General features: G+C 40.6%; 1 protein-coding gene across 1 annotated transcript in view; it reads left to right on the forward strand.

The window, feature by feature from the left end:
* The window catches only part of LRP1B (LDL receptor related protein 1B), a 781,126-nt gene that overhangs the window by 474,384 nt on the left and 289,382 nt on the right, over positions 1–17,360 (forward strand). The window contains exons 8-10 of the mRNA XM_057401813.1: positions 2,527–2,698; positions 4,688–4,831; positions 7,921–8,157. Of these exons, the coding sequence (XP_057257796.1) occupies positions 2,527–2,698; positions 4,688–4,831; positions 7,921–8,157 (553 nt within the window). The remainder of the gene's footprint in view (positions 1–2,526; positions 2,699–4,687; positions 4,832–7,920; positions 8,158–17,360) is intronic.

Genomic DNA, 17,360 nt, shown 5'->3' on the forward strand with positions numbered 1-17,360 from the left:
CACCTGTTCAAACTCATCTAGATTCCTTTAAATCATATTTTGTTGATGCCAATGATGCTTTTCCCCGTTGATCCAGATGTCTGGAGTCATAAATACAAATGCAGAGACTGAGTCTTTGAGCTGGAGAATATCAATCTGTTATTGTTGCTTCAGCTTTGGAGAGTGAGGTAAAATGGAGGGAAAGGAAGGGCTCCCTGGCAGTTGTGAAGATTATGTAAAAAGAGGGAAAATTAGCAAAGACCAAACTATTTCTTGTTGCTACTTGAACTGCCAGATCTTTTGTGGGTACCGTGTTTACATCTGCTTCTGCTTGACGTTAAACAGAGTGTATAAGAATGTGCAGACAGAATAAACACTTTACCTGTTCTGCTGTCATTCTTTGCTTTGCTTCCAGGTAATCACTGTTTAGTAAGAGACAACTGATTAGCATAACTGCCATTTTAAAACAGGCAGAAGATATGACAAAAAACAATCTAGGTCACCTGGCTAAAGAGCAAACACCTTCCTACTTTTTACCAAATTACTGCCAGTCTTTAGCCACTTGTTCTGAAATAACAGGTCTTGTAAACAACTACAGGTAACATTTTTTTATAGATACCTAAAAAAAGAAAGCCATTTTCAGAAGCAACTAACAAATGCTTTTACAGGCTTGTAACTAGGTTGTATTGGTGTCATAGGAGAGATGCTTGTTCCTTCTTTCTTAAACTTCGATGCAAAAGAGTTTATTATTTATGATGTTCTTCTCTAGCTAAGAAATGAGAATGACGCCTGTTTTTTCAATATGAATGAATGGTGTTAAAAGGTCTGGCCTCTCAGTTAGTCATTGTTACTGCAAAAGGAGAAGCATATTGGTTGTCTTTGCACTCAGATGAAAAATTGGTAATTTCACTAGGTTCTGTGTCTGCATTTGTCAGGATTTAGAATGACTGCAACTCCAAGTTACTTCTCATTAGTCTAAGGGAACAGCAAACCAGAAAACTATTCTCAAGAAATCTTAGGGATTAAAGTCTATTTCGTAAGTACAAGCATATCAAAGGACATCCTTTTCAAATAATACGGGCTTTTTAGGTTGATAGGCTTTCAAACAACTATTCTTTGTAGCAAGCAACATTTCTGTTCATGCATAAGATAGCTGGCAAGCTTCATGAAATATAAAAACAAATGCATAAATTAAATACAAATAATTAAGTCATTATAAAATTCATTGTAGAAAGAGTGACATATAGTTTTCATAGTGTAAATATAGAAAAGCTCTCTTGGGAGTTAAATAATAAAGATTTAAACTGAGTGCAAATGGAAAAGGGCAGAAAGGATTAATGCAACAATTTGGTACAGATACCGAATTGCAGATACATCAGACCATCATGTACATGATACCATGTACAGATACATCATTATTTTCAAGGCTGTTTTCCATCTTACTGTAATTGAATCGAATTTCTATTGGGTCTTAACCAAACACTTCAATTGACTTTATTTTTTTTTTTAATTATTATTTTTCTGGGAAAAGGCTGAATAAAATGGCAAGATTTGGCCAACTGGGGGGTAATTTCCAGAAAGGACTGAAATATTTGATGGAGAACAGGGGAGGGGTTGGTTGGTTGGTTGGTTTTGGTGACGCATGTCTGAATTTGTGATAAATGAGATAAGTAAATGCTTTGTAGTGAGCAATTTATTGATTAAACTAATCAGATATTCAGCCCATGAATATCTGAACATCTGCCAACAAATTTGTTCATCTTTCAAAACTGCCAATGAAATATTTTACAGTTCCTAAATCTATAAATCAAGCACAAGCACTAGACTATTGAACACCTCATGTTTGAGCTGTGATTGGCTGGCTAACTAACTGACATTAAGTAATTTCTAATGTACCCAGACACATCATGGCCTATTACAACTTTAGAATTCACTTTTTGAGAAACAAGCAGTACTGTGTGGACACAGCCAAATTCAGAGACACTGACACAAAAGGAACACAAGCATAGTTAAGGGAAGTTGTTTATTTATTCATTTATTTACTTAAGAAAATATCTGGTGGGTGTATATTGTCCTATTTTACTTGCTATGATTATAACATTATAAAAAATACATCAATTCACCCCATGAACACGTTAAAATATCTATATTCACTGTATTCATTAGTTAATGCTACTTAGTAAAAGTTAACAATCTTTATAATAATTGTTTAATTAATATTATTTAAGACTAAAAGAAGCTGTACATAACATATGCAGAACATTTGAATTTAAATGAGAGGGAAACTGGGAAATTTAGAGGATAAATTTATTTGGATTGTTAAATATTTTGAATTTTCTGCCTTTCTTGTACAAAGCTTTTCTAATTATAAGCTTCAGACTACAAGAATGTGAACTAACAGCATAGCTTGTGTTTATTATTTACAAATATTTGTTGACATATTCAGAAATCCTTGTCTGAATTCACAGTAATGTTTAATGTTTTCAAATCATAGATAAACCTAAATCAGTCAGCTAAAATAATGATGATTTTTTTTTTCTTTTCCAGATTAGGCACCTCTGTGGTTTGGCAGTATTTGAAAACTATTTATATACAGTTGATTCAGATAACCTCAGCATTTTACGAATAAACAGATATAATGGTACCGATATTCAGTCTCTTGCCAGGCTTGACAATGCTAAAGAGATCCATGTGTACCAGAAAAGATCTCAAACAGCAGGTAAGATCAACATTCATTCTTAGAAAACATTAACACAGGGGGTAGGTGGATGTGTTAAAAAGGTTCTTCCAGAAAAATGTATCAGAAGATGCAGTGAAAATTTGTCACTGTGACAAAACTGTTGCTTCTTCATCTGCCCAGTTTGCTTTGTAGTTACTGCTAGTTTTCTTGCATGTCTAAGCTTGGCTCCCTGAGCATTCATCTTGGAGAATTGCCAGAGAGCCCTGGTCTGCAAGTTTTCTGGCTCCACACACCGCTTTCAGAATTTAACACCTTCAAAACTGTTAGATGTCCAATACCGTCCATACACTTGGGTCTCAGACCTCAGAGATTCCTGGTTTCTCTGAGCCTGCTTTTCAGACAGACTACAAACCTCAAGTGAGCCCCCATCTTCAGGGCTGCCAAGAAAGCAGAGACATAGGCAGCCTTCCTGCCTAACTGCCAGCACAGCAACTGGTAAAATAGGAAATTGCTGATAAGTTTTCCATGGATTGTCTAAATATCATCTTTGCCTTCTGTAGAAAAAAGTCTTCATTTTCGTCTAGAATGAAAAACTTCCTGTAATCTCAGCATTTTTGATAAAATAGCAATTTCTGAAGACCATAGTCCTGTACATAGTCCTATGGCTCTAATCATGGCTCTGATGCAAACTCTCTACATTTGCAACAGTAGTGTGATTTGTGGGAACTTTGTGCAAAGATAACAAGATCCAAAACATTTACAGAGATATTTTATGTGATTCTTTTTTGTATGGCTGATAACAATAAATCATTGTCATGACTGCTTAGCCAGAAAATCTAATGCATCAATTCTGTTGTTATTAAACAGACTGACTGCTGTTAGAGCCATTTCTGAAGTGGGAACAAACTCTAAATTTACGTAGAGTGAAAGTAAATTTCATTCTCTAGCTGAGGGCATTGATTTGCAGATCTCAGTGTGTCTGGAGGAGGCTGCAAAGACTCTTCCCTTGCTATAGGCCCCTGTCTTACATCCCTGAAGGAGTCAGAGAGGTTGAGCAGAGGACAGGCATGAGCACAATGTAATCTTTTATTACATCCTGTGATTACTTGGTTCCTCTTGCCCTTTGTTCACTCTGCTACTTCTTTTGTTTTGAACGGGCATGTTTGTTGCTTGTCAGGATTTGCTGTAAAGGCTGTCTCAGCTTAGCTGAGCTTCTGTACGCCTTGAACAATATCGATCTTAAACCACTTGATATTTTTTTTAAAACAATTAAGAAGCTTGAGGTAAAGGAGAAAGAAGATACAAACATTTTTTTGAGCTAAAATACTGTTGGTACTGTTGCCGTATTGTAAGCCAGTTTGGTAAATATAACATAGCAAGGTAGATTTGTTTTTTTCATCTGATTTACCTTAAAGTGTTTTAAAAATGGATTTGATGTATTAGTCTGACAATTTAGAACCTTTAATTTGAAAATATGAAACCAAGATAAAGGAATTATTTGGCTTCTTCTGCTGGATTTACATCCTAGCTGTACACATATGGAAAAACACTACAAGGTTTGTTCTGTTCTTTAGCTTTTGCCCAGGTATCTGCCCCAGAAAGTTGCTATCTAATGGAGTTGAATAAATAGCAAACTGCATTGGCATGGGATTCATTCTATTCTCAAAAAAAACACCAACCAACCAAATAAATGAACCAAAGCAATATATAAATAAGGGGGAAAGTGTCAGCTACCCCAGGGGAGTGCTTACTGATAAATACTGTGCAGAAACTTATTCAAAAAGGGTGATCACACACAATGACAGGTATAGCCTGAGAGCCGCAATACAGCCCTTTGGATCACTCGTCTGGTTTGGGTATCATCTTTAAAAAACATATAGCTGCAAGAAAGTTTATAGCTGCATTCTAAGGAAAGATTTATTGTGACACAAATTCCCTTTTTTTGCTGTCTAAACTTTCTACATGCTGATGCATATAATTATCTTGCTTTAAATGGATATGAATCATGCTGTTTCTCACTCACCATAGTCAGAAGCCATGCATGCGAAGTGGACCCATATGGAATGCCGGGAGGATGTTCACACATCTGTCTGCTCAGCAGCAACTACAAGGCACGAACTTGTCGCTGCAGGACTGGCTTCATCTTGGGGAGTGATGGCAGGTCATGCAAAAGTATGTTATTTAACTCAAATAGTCTGCCAGCCACGAATATTCCCGGGTATAGTTCTGGGTTTTATTTAACATGTTTATCAATAACAGTAGAAATCACACAGGCTGCTTTTAAGTAAAATGTGTACCTGACACCTTGTTTATATATCCCTTCATTCCCTCAAAATGATTTGATTTGGCTTAATTCATAGAAGTGACAAATTAAACCTGGAATGCTGTTTAAAGTATTCTAAAAATTATCATATGTTTTATGTTAGTCAGTTTTTCTTTATATGTATTATGCATTCTCGCAGCATATAGGTACTGAAAAGCTTATAAATAGTTTGTCACATCCAATATTTACCCATACAATCAACTTGTAATTCAGAGGCTGACCATTCATGTGAACAAGTCAAGCAAGGCTTTTCTAATAAGGCTTTGTGATAGCAAGTTTGAGTTGAGTAACTATAGTTACACCTAATGTTAAGTATACACAATCACCTACAGCCAAAAGGACAGTCCTGAAAGTCATAAAGTCATGGGGAGCACCTACTTCTGTTTGGTTTCTTGATCAAATTGCATTGATCTAGTTCAGATGAAAGGCATGGAATTAGATAACTTTGATGGATAGATGGTAGATAGATAATTGATCTCAGTCAAACCTCATATGGTTTTCACTAACAATTCCAACAAAAAAAACCTAAACAATTAAAAAAGGAGTATATATTTTGGAGATTTTTAATAGGTATATTGATAGTATTAAGCATCTCAGGATATTTCTAAGTACCTCTAAGGAAAAAAATTTACTAAGCTTCAATTATTCGTAATTAACCTACGTAACTAAAAAGTAAAAATCTCCTGAGAAATAGGAAATATTGGTATCCATGTTTCGTATCTCAGTATGAAAGAACAGCATGTATTGATTTGTAATATTCTCTCCCATTTGAAAGCCATTTACTGTAATCTTTTGTCTTGTTTGTTTCTGAGAAACTTTAGGTGAAAAAAACAACAGTATTTTGTGTTTGCTGGAGTTTATGATCTTCTAAGATATAATGATTACTTCAGTCACGGTGTATATTACCTGGATAGATCTTAATGAATTGTAAAATTAAAAATCTACAAAGCTGTATATGTCCATTTCACATAGATGCAAAGTTATTCTATAACCTAGAATTGTTTTTCTGTTGTACTTTTACAGAAAAAAATAATTAGATATACACAGCTCACTGAAGTAATCTACATTTTAATTAAGGTAATAGACAGATTTTTTTTTTAGTTTAGATATCTTCAGACAAAATCATAGAATCATAGAATAGTTAGGGTTGGAAAGGACCTTAAGATCATCAAGTTCCAACCCCCCTGCCATGGAGAGGGACACCTCACACTAAACCATATCACCCAAGGCTCTGTCCAATCCGGCCTTGAACACTGCCAGCGATGGAGCATTCACAACTTCCTTGGGCAACCCATTCCAGTGCCTCACCACCCTAGCAGTAAAGAACTTCCTCCTTATAAGCAATCTAAACTTCCCCTGCTTAAGTCTTAACCCATTACCCCTTGTCCTATCACCACAGTCCCTAATGAAGTGTCCCTCCCCAGCATCCATATAGGCCCCCTTCAGATACTGGAAGGCTGCTGGGGAGGCATTCCAGTCCCCTGATCATCCTTGTTGCCCTTCTCTGGACTTATTCCAACACTTCCATGTCCTTTTTATGTTGAGGACACCAGAACTGCACACAATACTCCAGGTGAGGTCTCATAAGAGCAGAGTAAAGGGGCAGGATCACCTCCTTCGCCCCGCTGGTCACACTCCTTTTGATGCAGCCCAGAATACGGTTGGCTTTCTGGGCTGCAAGCGCACACTGAAGCCAGCTCATGTTCATTTTCTCATTGACCAGCACCCCCAAGTCCTTCTCTGCAGGGCTGCTCTGAATCTCTTCTTTGCCCAACCTGTAGCTGTGCCTGGGATTGCTCTGACCCAGTTGTAGGACCTTGCACTTGGCATAGTTAAACTTCACGAGGTTGGCACCAGCCCACCTCACAAGCGTGTCAAGGTCCCTCTGGATGGCATTCCTTCCCTCCAGCGTATCAACCGAACCACACAGCTTGGTGTCATTGGCAAAATTGCAGAGGGCGCGCTCAATCCCATTGTCCCTGTCAGTGACGAAGATGTTGAACAAGACGAGTCCCAACACCGATCCCTGAGGGACACCACTCATTAGTGGTCTCCAGCTGGACATTGAGCCATTGACAATAACTCTTTGCATACGGCCATCCAGCCAGTTCTTTATCCACCGAGTGGTCCATCCATCAAATTGATGTCTCTTCAATTTAAAGACAAAGATGTGGTGTGGGACAGTGTCGGACGCTCTGCACAAGTCCAGGTAGATGACATCAACTGCTCTACCCCTGTCCATCAGTTCCGTAGCCCCATCGTAGAAGGCTACCAAACTGGTCAGGCAGTATTTCCCCTTAGTGAAGCCATGCTGGCTGTCACCAACCACCCTGTTGATTTTCATGTGCCTTAGCATGCCTTCCAGGAGAATCTGCTCCAAGATTTTGCCAGGCACAGAGGTGAAACTGACAGGTCTGTAGTTCCCTCGGTCAACCATTTTCCCTTTCTTGAAAATGGGGGCTATATTTCCCTTTATCCAGTCGTCGGGAACTTCACCTGACTACCATGATTTCTCAAATATGATGGCCAGCGGCATAGCAACTTCATTTGCCAACTCCTTCAGGACCCGCCAATGCATTTCATCAGGTCCCATTGACTCATGGACATTCAGCTTCCTAAGATGGTCTTGAACCAGATCCTCTCCTACAGTGGGCACAAGGTCTTCATTCTCACAGTCCCTGTATCTGCCTTCCAAGACTTGGGTGGTGTGGTCAGAGCCTTTGCCAGTGAAGGCTGAGTCACAGGAATCATTAAGAACCTCAGTGTTCTCCAAATCCAGAGTAGAAATGAAATAAAATAAATGAAAGTTAAAATTTTTGGTATTGAATAATACTCCTGCTCCCCCATTAATTGTGCTGGTTAATTAAACAGTGACATTATGCACTGCAAAAAGATTAGGCAGCATCAGTTGTTTATGTTTGTAATCTTTCTTTTGCAGGACCAAAGAATGAATTGTTTCTTTTTTATGGGAAGGGACGTCCAGGAATAATACGGGGAATGGACCTGAACACCAAAGTGTCTGATGAATACATGATCCCTATAGAAGATTTGGTCAGTCCTCGTGCTCTGGACTTCCATGCTGAAACCAGTTACATTTACTTTGCTGATACTACCAGTTTCCTAATTGGACGACAGAAAATTGATGGCACAGAGCGAGAGACAATCCTCAAAGATGGTAAGCAATGCTGATAGTGCCATTCACAGAATCTCACTAAGGAGAAGCTGAACTGACATTTACAGATAATTTAAGGCTTTATTTAAATCTCCCAAGGAAAACAGACCTAAACTAGGCCTTGAACAGAGCTGGAGATATTTCTGTTCCTTTATAACTTCCTGTTTATTCTTCCTGAGTGCAGAAATTAAAGTTTAGTTAAGTTGCTCTGCTGTGAATTCTTACTTTGTCCATTTAAGCTTATACCCACCAGTGAGTAACTCCTGCATTTTCACTGCATTCTTTCAGTAGTAAGATACAGTGGATCCACAATGCAATTCTTTGATCCATCCCATATCCTTCTGGACGTTATGACTTCATTGTGTCACAGTGTTGATTCTGGAGCTTATGCCAGAGTGAGACTTCCTGTAGTTCTTGCAAACTCGTTTGAAAAAGAAGCTTTGTCTTTCCTGATGTGTTTTCCATTGTATATGTGGAAGAAACAGGAAGACAGAAACATTTTTCAGAAGCTTAATTATTTGTACTATTTATTAGAGCAATGAGAGAAAATAGCGGCAGTTCCCTAGTTTGCACCTCTCCCACCACAGTTCCCAGAATCTCCCTGGTTTACAATCATATCTCATACAAAATTCTGTTTCTGTGATAAAACCTCCAGTTTGTCAACATGTATTTCTTTTTCTTTTATGGACTCTTTATTCAAGACTGATTCAGCAGGAAGTAACAAGTGCCTGAGTTGAAATCCATTCTACAGTAATTATTTTCTAGTACCCAAGAAAATAAGAAGGATGAATATTAATCTTGGCTTTTAACTAAAATACTATTGCTGTATCACAGGGATTTTCATTCCCTGGCATTCATAGCCTATGTTTTAATCCACATGTCTTAGTGAAATTATCTCCAGTTTGAAGTGATATGGTGCTGTTTTTGGAATAAGGTTTCTCAGAGTCTGCACAAAAATCACTTCAGCAGTAGTTGCAAGGAATAGATGGCTCTTTACCTTCTGTTGGTGGTTGCTTAATAGAAGGCAGCTGTCTGAGCAAATAATAAATACTCAGCTGTTAATCTCATAAATCTTCATTTCACTGCAAACATGGAAATGGATAATATACATTACAGAACTTCCATTCCTGACTTCCTCCTACTAAACAAAACACATTGCATTTTGCAACAAAGTAATTAGAGGAAGGAGCAGACAAGGATGTCAGTTTAAATATTTTAAGGTAGCACCAAGGAGTATCCCTGCTGAAAGGTGTCAGGTTTGGGTTAGTGTAATCAAACATGCAGACATGAATGAAGTTTGTATACCAAACCAGCAAATTGAAGAGCCTCTTTTAAATAATGTTTAACTGGAATTTCTGCTCTTTGTAAGTGCAACATAGCAAAAATACCACTGCCATACCAAAAGAATTATGGACTACCTGATGATGTATTATTGGTGGTCCTAATATTTACAAAGATCAAAAAAAGTCACTGTCATTCCTTCCCCACCCTCTCCTTTCCCAGGAGCTTATACTGTTTGTTAGAACTTGGTGTAGTTTCATAACTTTGAAGTATGTTCAGAGAACACTTGTTAATGTATTTTTCATGATTTAAAAAAATTAGTATGTCCTCCAGTCATACCACCTCAGCTTTTATTCTTGTCAGCTCTCAAGAACTCATCAGGGATAGATTAAATCATTCCTTGGTGGAAGGCTACTAGAGAAAATCAGGTGTGTCAGGAGGTGGCTTATTATTCGCTCTGAACAGCATGCTGCTGTGGTAGGTGTCACTTCTTAGTTTAGAAGTTGTCAGTTTTTGTGACTATCAGGTTTTGCAAGAGCAGATATGCTAGCTCAAACAACACTGTAACTGATAATTACAGTTTGCCTACATGAGAGCCTTGTCCTACAAGCTGTTGACTGGGAATTGAGAACGCCGAGCACCTAACACTGCTGGAGTTTGATTTCCCATATAGTTTAGCTGTGATTTCTTATTCTTCACTTCAGGAAACAAACTGCTGTGTAATATTGATAACTATTTGACAGCACTGCCTATCCCAGAGTTGCGGCACAACTGCAATTGTAGTGTACTTTTGCCAGCAACAGAAATTGTCATAATTAATCTTTCAAACTTGCATGTAATTTTTTTTTCCTTTTTAAACCAAACAGTGGAACAACCCAGACATTTTTAAAGGAATTTAAATATTGTTCAGTTGAAGTAACATAAACACAAACTCTGCTGGGATTTTTTTTTTTTTTTTTTTTGTCTTTGTCCCCTGTACATTATTTGGGGTTGCTGTGACACTTAAGGTATTATATTATTAATTTGTAAATATTAGCAAAGATGGTCAAGGGCTAACTTTTTTGCTTTAACAAGGTCAAAGTAAGTCTGTAAAGATCTTTGGAAGCTGTTTAGCTGGTTGATATATAGAAGAAATATTTTTTTTGCTGGTTTTCATGTTAATGTATTATTTTAGGCACTGTTAGTCTACAATGATCTAACTGACACTGATGAGCTAGGCCACTCTGTACCAAATTACACACTCTTGAATATTTAAAAGCAACGTGGCCATTTGTTGCCTCTAGAAATATGAGGGTTTGGAGCCCACACCCTACTGTTGATTATAAAATTTCAGCAGTATTTCCAGAATTGCTGAGGTAAGCAGCTCGAGAGAGGACGCCTTCAACACCGGAGGTGGGGGGCGGGGGAAATCAGCGTCCAGGAGCCTCAACTCAGAGCGGCAAGAGCCACCGAGGGAGCCTCAAGTCCTCGACAGGACCTGCCCGGGAGCCGGCAGCTCAGCTGACGAGAGCGAGCAGCTGACTCACACGGGGCGGAGCCTGAAGCAGCGGCACCAGCCCTGGCTGGGTAAAAACCTGCCCCAGGGAGCGCGAGCCATGAGGAGTGTGGTGAGGCAGTTTGTGCGGGCAGGCGAGCGGGATGGTGGGCACTCGCCGTATGAGCAGGGCCAGGGTAGGCACCCAGACAGCGCCGATGAAGGGGAGGCTGCAGTGCAGAGCTCGGAGTGTAGAGAGTGCCTGCACTGGGCTTGTGAGGGAAACGTGCGCAATGGGCAGGGCTGCACTCGGTGCTCCCTGGTGGAGGTCCTCCTGCAGCAGGTGGCTGAGCTGCGGGATGCTGTCAATAGACTGCGAGATGTCAGGGAAGCTGAGAGGAAGCAGGAATGCTTGCTCCCGGCCCAAACTGTGCTGGGGCCTTGAGCTTCACCTGTAGCCCATGAAGGAAAGAAGGAGGCTGTTAACCTGGGAAGCTGGGAATTAGTGACAAGAAAAAAACAAAACAAACAAACAAAAAACAAACAACAAAAAAAAACAAAAACAAAACCAAACAAACTAACAAAAAAAAAAAAAAAGGAGGAAAAGGACAACCAAAAGCAAGGGGCTTCCTCCTAAATCTGTTGTCCCCACGCAGAACCGCTTTGCTGTCCTGCAGGGGGCTAATGAGGAAGCACACACCAGAAACAGCCGGCTGATGCACTGCTAAAGAAGATCTCTACTGGTGGTGCCAGGAAAAATTGGCGGGTCGTAGTAGTAGGGGACTCCACTGTGAAAGGGACAGAAGCACTCATCTGTCGGCCTGACCTGGTCTCAAGGGAGGTATGTTGCCTAGCAGGGGCACGGATCAGGGATGTTGCAGAGAGGCTGCCTGCTCTAGTAAGTCCCACGGACTATCACCCACTTGTGGTGATACATGCGGGTGCTAGGGATATAGATAGTAGCAGCCTGGGGAACATAAAGAAGGACTACAGAGCCCTGGGGGAGGTGGTTAGGGGCTCTGGAGCTCAGATAGTCTTTTTGTCAATTCTCCAGGATACAGGGGAGGACCTAAAAAAAGCTAGGAGGATTGGCCAGGTTAATAAATGGTTAAAAGGGTGGTGTCATAGTCAGGGGTCTGGGTGTCTTGAACATGGGACCCAACTTTGTAGGCCAGGTCTAGTGGGGGCTGGTGGAACTGATAAAAGCAGGGAAAGAGCAGTTTTGGTAAAAGTCTTGCCAAGGAGGAGACTGGTCAAGGAGGCTTTAAACTAGTTGTGATGGGGGAGGGGGGCATAATTCCATCCCAACACACCCAGTCAGTTGCCAGCACCTATTATAAATGCTCGGAGCAATGTAGAGATATCCCAGCCGCTCCAGCCAATGAGCCGGCTTCATTTGGAGCTCGGCTCAGATGCCTCTATACAAATGCCCATAGCATGGGGAACAAACAAGAGGAATTAGAGATGTGTGCACATCTACGGGGGTATGATATAACAGGCATCGCAGAAACATGGTGGGATGGCTCCTATGACTGGAGTGTTGGAATGGAAGGTTACAGGCGCTTTAGAAAAGACAGGCCTGGCAGGTGGGGAGGGGCAGTTGCCCTTTATGTTAGGGATAGGCTGGAGAGTATGGAACTCTGTCTGGGGACAGGTGAGCAGTCCACAGAGAGTTTGTGGGTCAGGGTTAAAGGGAATATAGCTATGGGAGACATTACTGTGGGGATCTGTTACAGACCGCCTGATCAAGGAAAACCTGCAGATGAAGCACTCCATAGACAGGTAGGTAAAGCCTCATGCTCCCAGGCCCTTGTTCTCATGGGTGACTTCAAAAACCCTGACATCTGTTGGAAGGACGGTGCAGCCCGGCACAAGCAATCCAGGAGGTTCCTCGATTGTGTGGAAGACAACTTCCTTCTGCAAGTAATAGAGGAGCCGACAAGGAGAGCTGCCATGCTTGACCTTGTGCTCACCAACAGGGAAGGGCTCGTTGGAAATGTGACGCTCCAGGACAGCCTTGGATGCAGCGATCACGAGATGGTCAAAATTGAGATCCTCAGGACAGTGAGAAGAGGGTGCAGCAAGCTCACTGCCCTGGTCTTCAAAAGAGCAGACTTTGGCCTCTTCAGGAACCTGCTTAGTAAGGTTCCATGGGATATAGCCCTAGAGGGCAGGGGGGCCCAAGACTGCTGGTTGATATTCAAGGATCACCTACTACAAGCTCAGGAGTGTTGCATCCCAACTAGAAGGAAGAGCAGCAGGAGGGCCAGAAGACCTCCTTGGATGGATAAGGAGCTGCTGAGGAAAATTCAAATGAAAAAAGAGGCTCATAATAAGTGGAAGCAAGGACAGGCGGCCTGGGAAGAGTACAGGGATGTTGTCCCGGAAGCTAGGGACCAGGTTAGGAAAGCTAAGGCCCAGTTAGAATTAAACTTGGCTAGGGAAATTAAGGATAACAGGAAGGGATTCTATAGGTACATAGCAAATAAAAAACACACTAGGGAGAACGTAGGTCTTCTACCTGGACTTGTGTAAAGCGTCCGACACTGTCCCACACCACATCCTTGTCTTTAAATTGGAGAGACATCAATTTGATGGATGGACCACTCAGTGGCTAAAAAATTGGCTGGATGGCCATATGCAAAGAGTTGTGGTCAATGGCTCAATGTCCAGCTGGAGACCACTAATGAGTGGTGTCCCCCAGGGATCGGTGTTGGGACTCATCTTGTTCAACATCTTTGTCACGACGTGGGACAATGGGATTGAGCGCGCCCTCCGCAATTTTGCCGATGACACCAAGCTGTGTGGTTCGGTTGATACGCTGGAGGGAAGGAATGCCATCCAGAGGGACCTTGACACACTTGTGAGGTGGGCTGGTGCCAACCTTGTGAAGTTTAACTATGCCAAGTGCAAGGTCCTACATCTGGGTCACAGCAATGCCAGGCACAGCTACAGGTTGGGCAAAGAAGAGATTCAGAGCAGCCCTATGGAGAAGGACTTGGGGGTGCTGGTCAATGAGAAAATGAACATGAGCTGGCTTCAGTGTGCGCTTGCAGCCCAGAAAGCCAACCATATTCTGGGCTGCATCAAAAGGAGTGTGACCAGCGGGGCGAAGGAGGTGATCCTGCCCCTCTACTTTGCTCTCATGAGACCTCACCTGGAGTATTGTGTGCAGTTCTGGTGTCCTCCACATAAAAAGGACATGGAAGTGTTGGAACAAGTCCAGAGAAGGGCCACGAGGATGATCAGGGGACTGGAGCACCTCCCGTATGAAGATAGGCAGAGAAAGTTGGGGCTGTTCATCCTGGAGAAGAGAAGGCTGCGTGGAGACCTCATAGCAGCCTTCCAGTATCTGAAGGGGGCCTATAGGGATGCTGGGGAGGGACACTTCATTAGGGACTGTGGTGATAGGACAAGGGGTAATGGGTTAAGACTTAAGCAGGGGAAGTTTAGATTGGATATAAGGAGGAAATTCTTTACTGTAAGGTTGGTGAGGCAGTGGAATGGGTTGCCCAGGGAAGTTGTGAATGCTCCATCGCTGGCAGTGTTTAAGGCCAGGTTGGACGAAGCCTTGGGTGACACGGTTTAGTGTGAGGTTTCCCTTCCCATGGCAGGTTGGTTGGAACTATATGATCTTAAGGTCCTTTCCAACTCTAACTATTCTATGATCTACGATTCTAATTGCAAATCTTACTTTTTCAATCATCAAGTGAAAAATGATAAAAATGATATTTTATTCACCTCATACTTTTCATGTTGAAAGGGCTTAACTGCAGAAAGTCTGGCTGTAGTCAAATCAATTCTGTTTAATCAGAATGGCCATTACTTTGTTTCTTTTACTTGATATGAAACCCACCTAAAAAGTAAAGAATGTATTTAAAGTTTTTAGATAGTTAAAGTGAACTTTAAACCATAACTTTACAAAAGGATGTAAGCTGTCTCTATACGATTGTGCTATAGAATTTTCCTTTATTTTTAAACTTTATGATATATTCTCTATCTAATTACTATGAAGTTTTTTGATTTAGATTGTATTTGGTTTAGAAATATAGATCCTCCAAAATTCCCACAGAAGGCATTAGTAGGTGACAGAGAGTAGCTATTTCATGAAACTGGATAGACTTGGAGCAATACTGAGGGAAATTTGCAGAAAGTTGGGGCTGTTCAGCCTGGAGAAGAGAAGGCTGCGTGGAGACCTTATAGCAGCCTTCCAGTATCTGAAGAGGGGCTATAGGGATGCTGGGGAGGGTATCTTTATTAGGGATTGTAGTGATAGGACAAGGGGTAACGGGTTAAAACTTAAACAGGGGAAGTTTAGATTGGATATAAGGAAGAAATTCTTTACTGTAAGGTTGGTGAGGCAGTGGAATGGGTTGCCCAGGGAGGTTGTGAATGCTCCATCCCTGGCAGTGTTCAAGGCCAGGTTGGAGAGAGCCTTGGGTGACATGGTTTAGTGTGAGCTGTCCCTTCCCATGGCAGGGTGGTTGGAACTAGATGATCTTAAGGTCCTTTTCAACCCTAACTATTCTATGATTCTATGATAATATGCTTGTAAATTTTAGGATGTATCTAGCATTCTAATTTAATACTTAGCTTTGCTGTTGATACATACTTGGACTGGTTTGTGTCCCAAAGAAGAAAAAGAAAACCAAGAAAACTTTTTCATTAACAAGCTGAACTTATTAGTATAAAAGTTAGTTTAACCCAAAATGTCTAGGTCAGGGAAAGTAAAAATAAAATGGGTTTTGAAAAAATCACTCCTTGTCCTAAAGCTTGATTTCAGTCATGTCAGTGTTTTCTTCAGTTGAACAGAATCTGCTGAGACCCCTCTGAGCCCTAAAGGACTTTTCTTTCCTCCAGAAGCTTGTCTTGGTTGCCAGTTCAGCAGACTTTCTCCGCGATCCTTTGGTTCCTGGGTCTTTTGTGAGATGCCCTCTTCTACTATACTTCGAACTTCTCTCTTCTAACATACTTGATCACTCCAAGACCTACTTTCAGCAAGTTCCAGCTGAACCTGGCACTGCCATTTTAAAAGAATGTAGCAAAGGCACTCAGATTGAGAGACATCAAAGAAAACTGACAGTCCATCAGCCTGGGAAACCTGGATGTACTGCTGGCACCGATCTCACCCACTCTGGCTGATCTGCAGTTGTTTTCTACTTGAATGGCTGAATCTTGTCAGATTGGGTGGTTGCTGGGTTAGGTATATCTCATATTGTTGTTTCATATCCTCCACCTGGAAAGTGAATTTTGACACCATTGTTTCCTTCAAGCTTCTTAGATCACAAGGAAAAATAGTTCCCCAAAATATAGTGATGCTTAGCTATATCAGAAATACGAATGAAAATGTTAACCACATTTTGGAAAACCCATCAGCAGATGCCACTTTTTTCCCCCATAACTTTCTCATATTGTGTCTCACAGTATGTAGTGTCATCTTCACACCCATGACTGATTTATTAAATTTAGGTCTAGTTTCTTACGTGAACAGAGTTTAGTTGGTACTTCAGTGGGTACCTTTGTCTGTAGTATCTTTGAGACCTGCAGAATGATTTCAAGTTAATTTGATATATAGGGCAGAGGTACAACTATAATTAAAATCTTGTAATTTTGTAAAAATAGGGAGAGGAGATATCAAGGACTGATGATTTGCAAGTTCACTCTTATTTTATTGATTTCTGTAGCTGGGCATAGCAGTGGAAACACAGAAATTGTGAAATGGAATTACAACGGAAGGAAAAAAAAACACATCACTGTTCTTCAGCTAAGTAGTTGAAAACCAAAGGAGCACATGAATACATAAGTAGTCAGACTTCAATTCCTCCGATGTTCAAAGAACTACACATTTAAAAATGGCAGCTGGATATGTTATGTACCTTTAATTCCTGTTACTGTTCACTGCAAGTGGTAGATTATACTTTGCAGTTAAAGTGTTAAAAAAAAACAACAAAAAACAACCTAAAGAAAACCTAGCAAGTGTAAAATTCATCACAGTTTCATATCCATACATATATACATATGTCTCCATGAGTGTTTAATTTAACATAAGCAATATGCATGCAATAGGATGATTACACACTTGGAATTGTAGACAGCATTACACTTAGAAAGAATCCTGAACTGCTCTAGACCTTGTTGATTTCTCCAAGACAAGTAAACTCATTTCTTGATTACTTTCTGTGTTATTGTCAAAAATTTCCTTCCTGATATGTTTAAAACATTTATCTCATTTGCATTATTCATCTTTGCTGATTTTTCATTGCCCTTGTGCACAGACAGAGGATACTGAGGGAAAAAGCAGTTTAAAAAAAAATTGCATGGGTGTCATGTATGAATTTCAGTAGCTACCACATTCTTTTAATATTCTATTTTTAAACATTGAAAGCACACTGGCTGAAGTATCCTTGTTATTTTTAAATTTTAGTATACAGTGCAAATTTATATCATCATA

Source organism: Pezoporus wallicus, unplaced genomic scaffold (genome assembly GCF_028554395.1).
Source record: "Pezoporus wallicus isolate ANWC-B61680 ecotype Strahan unplaced genomic scaffold, APGP_CSIRO_Pwel_v1 contig_865, whole genome shotgun sequence".
Taxonomy (NCBI): domain Eukaryota; kingdom Metazoa; phylum Chordata; class Aves; order Psittaciformes; family Psittacidae; genus Pezoporus; species Pezoporus wallicus.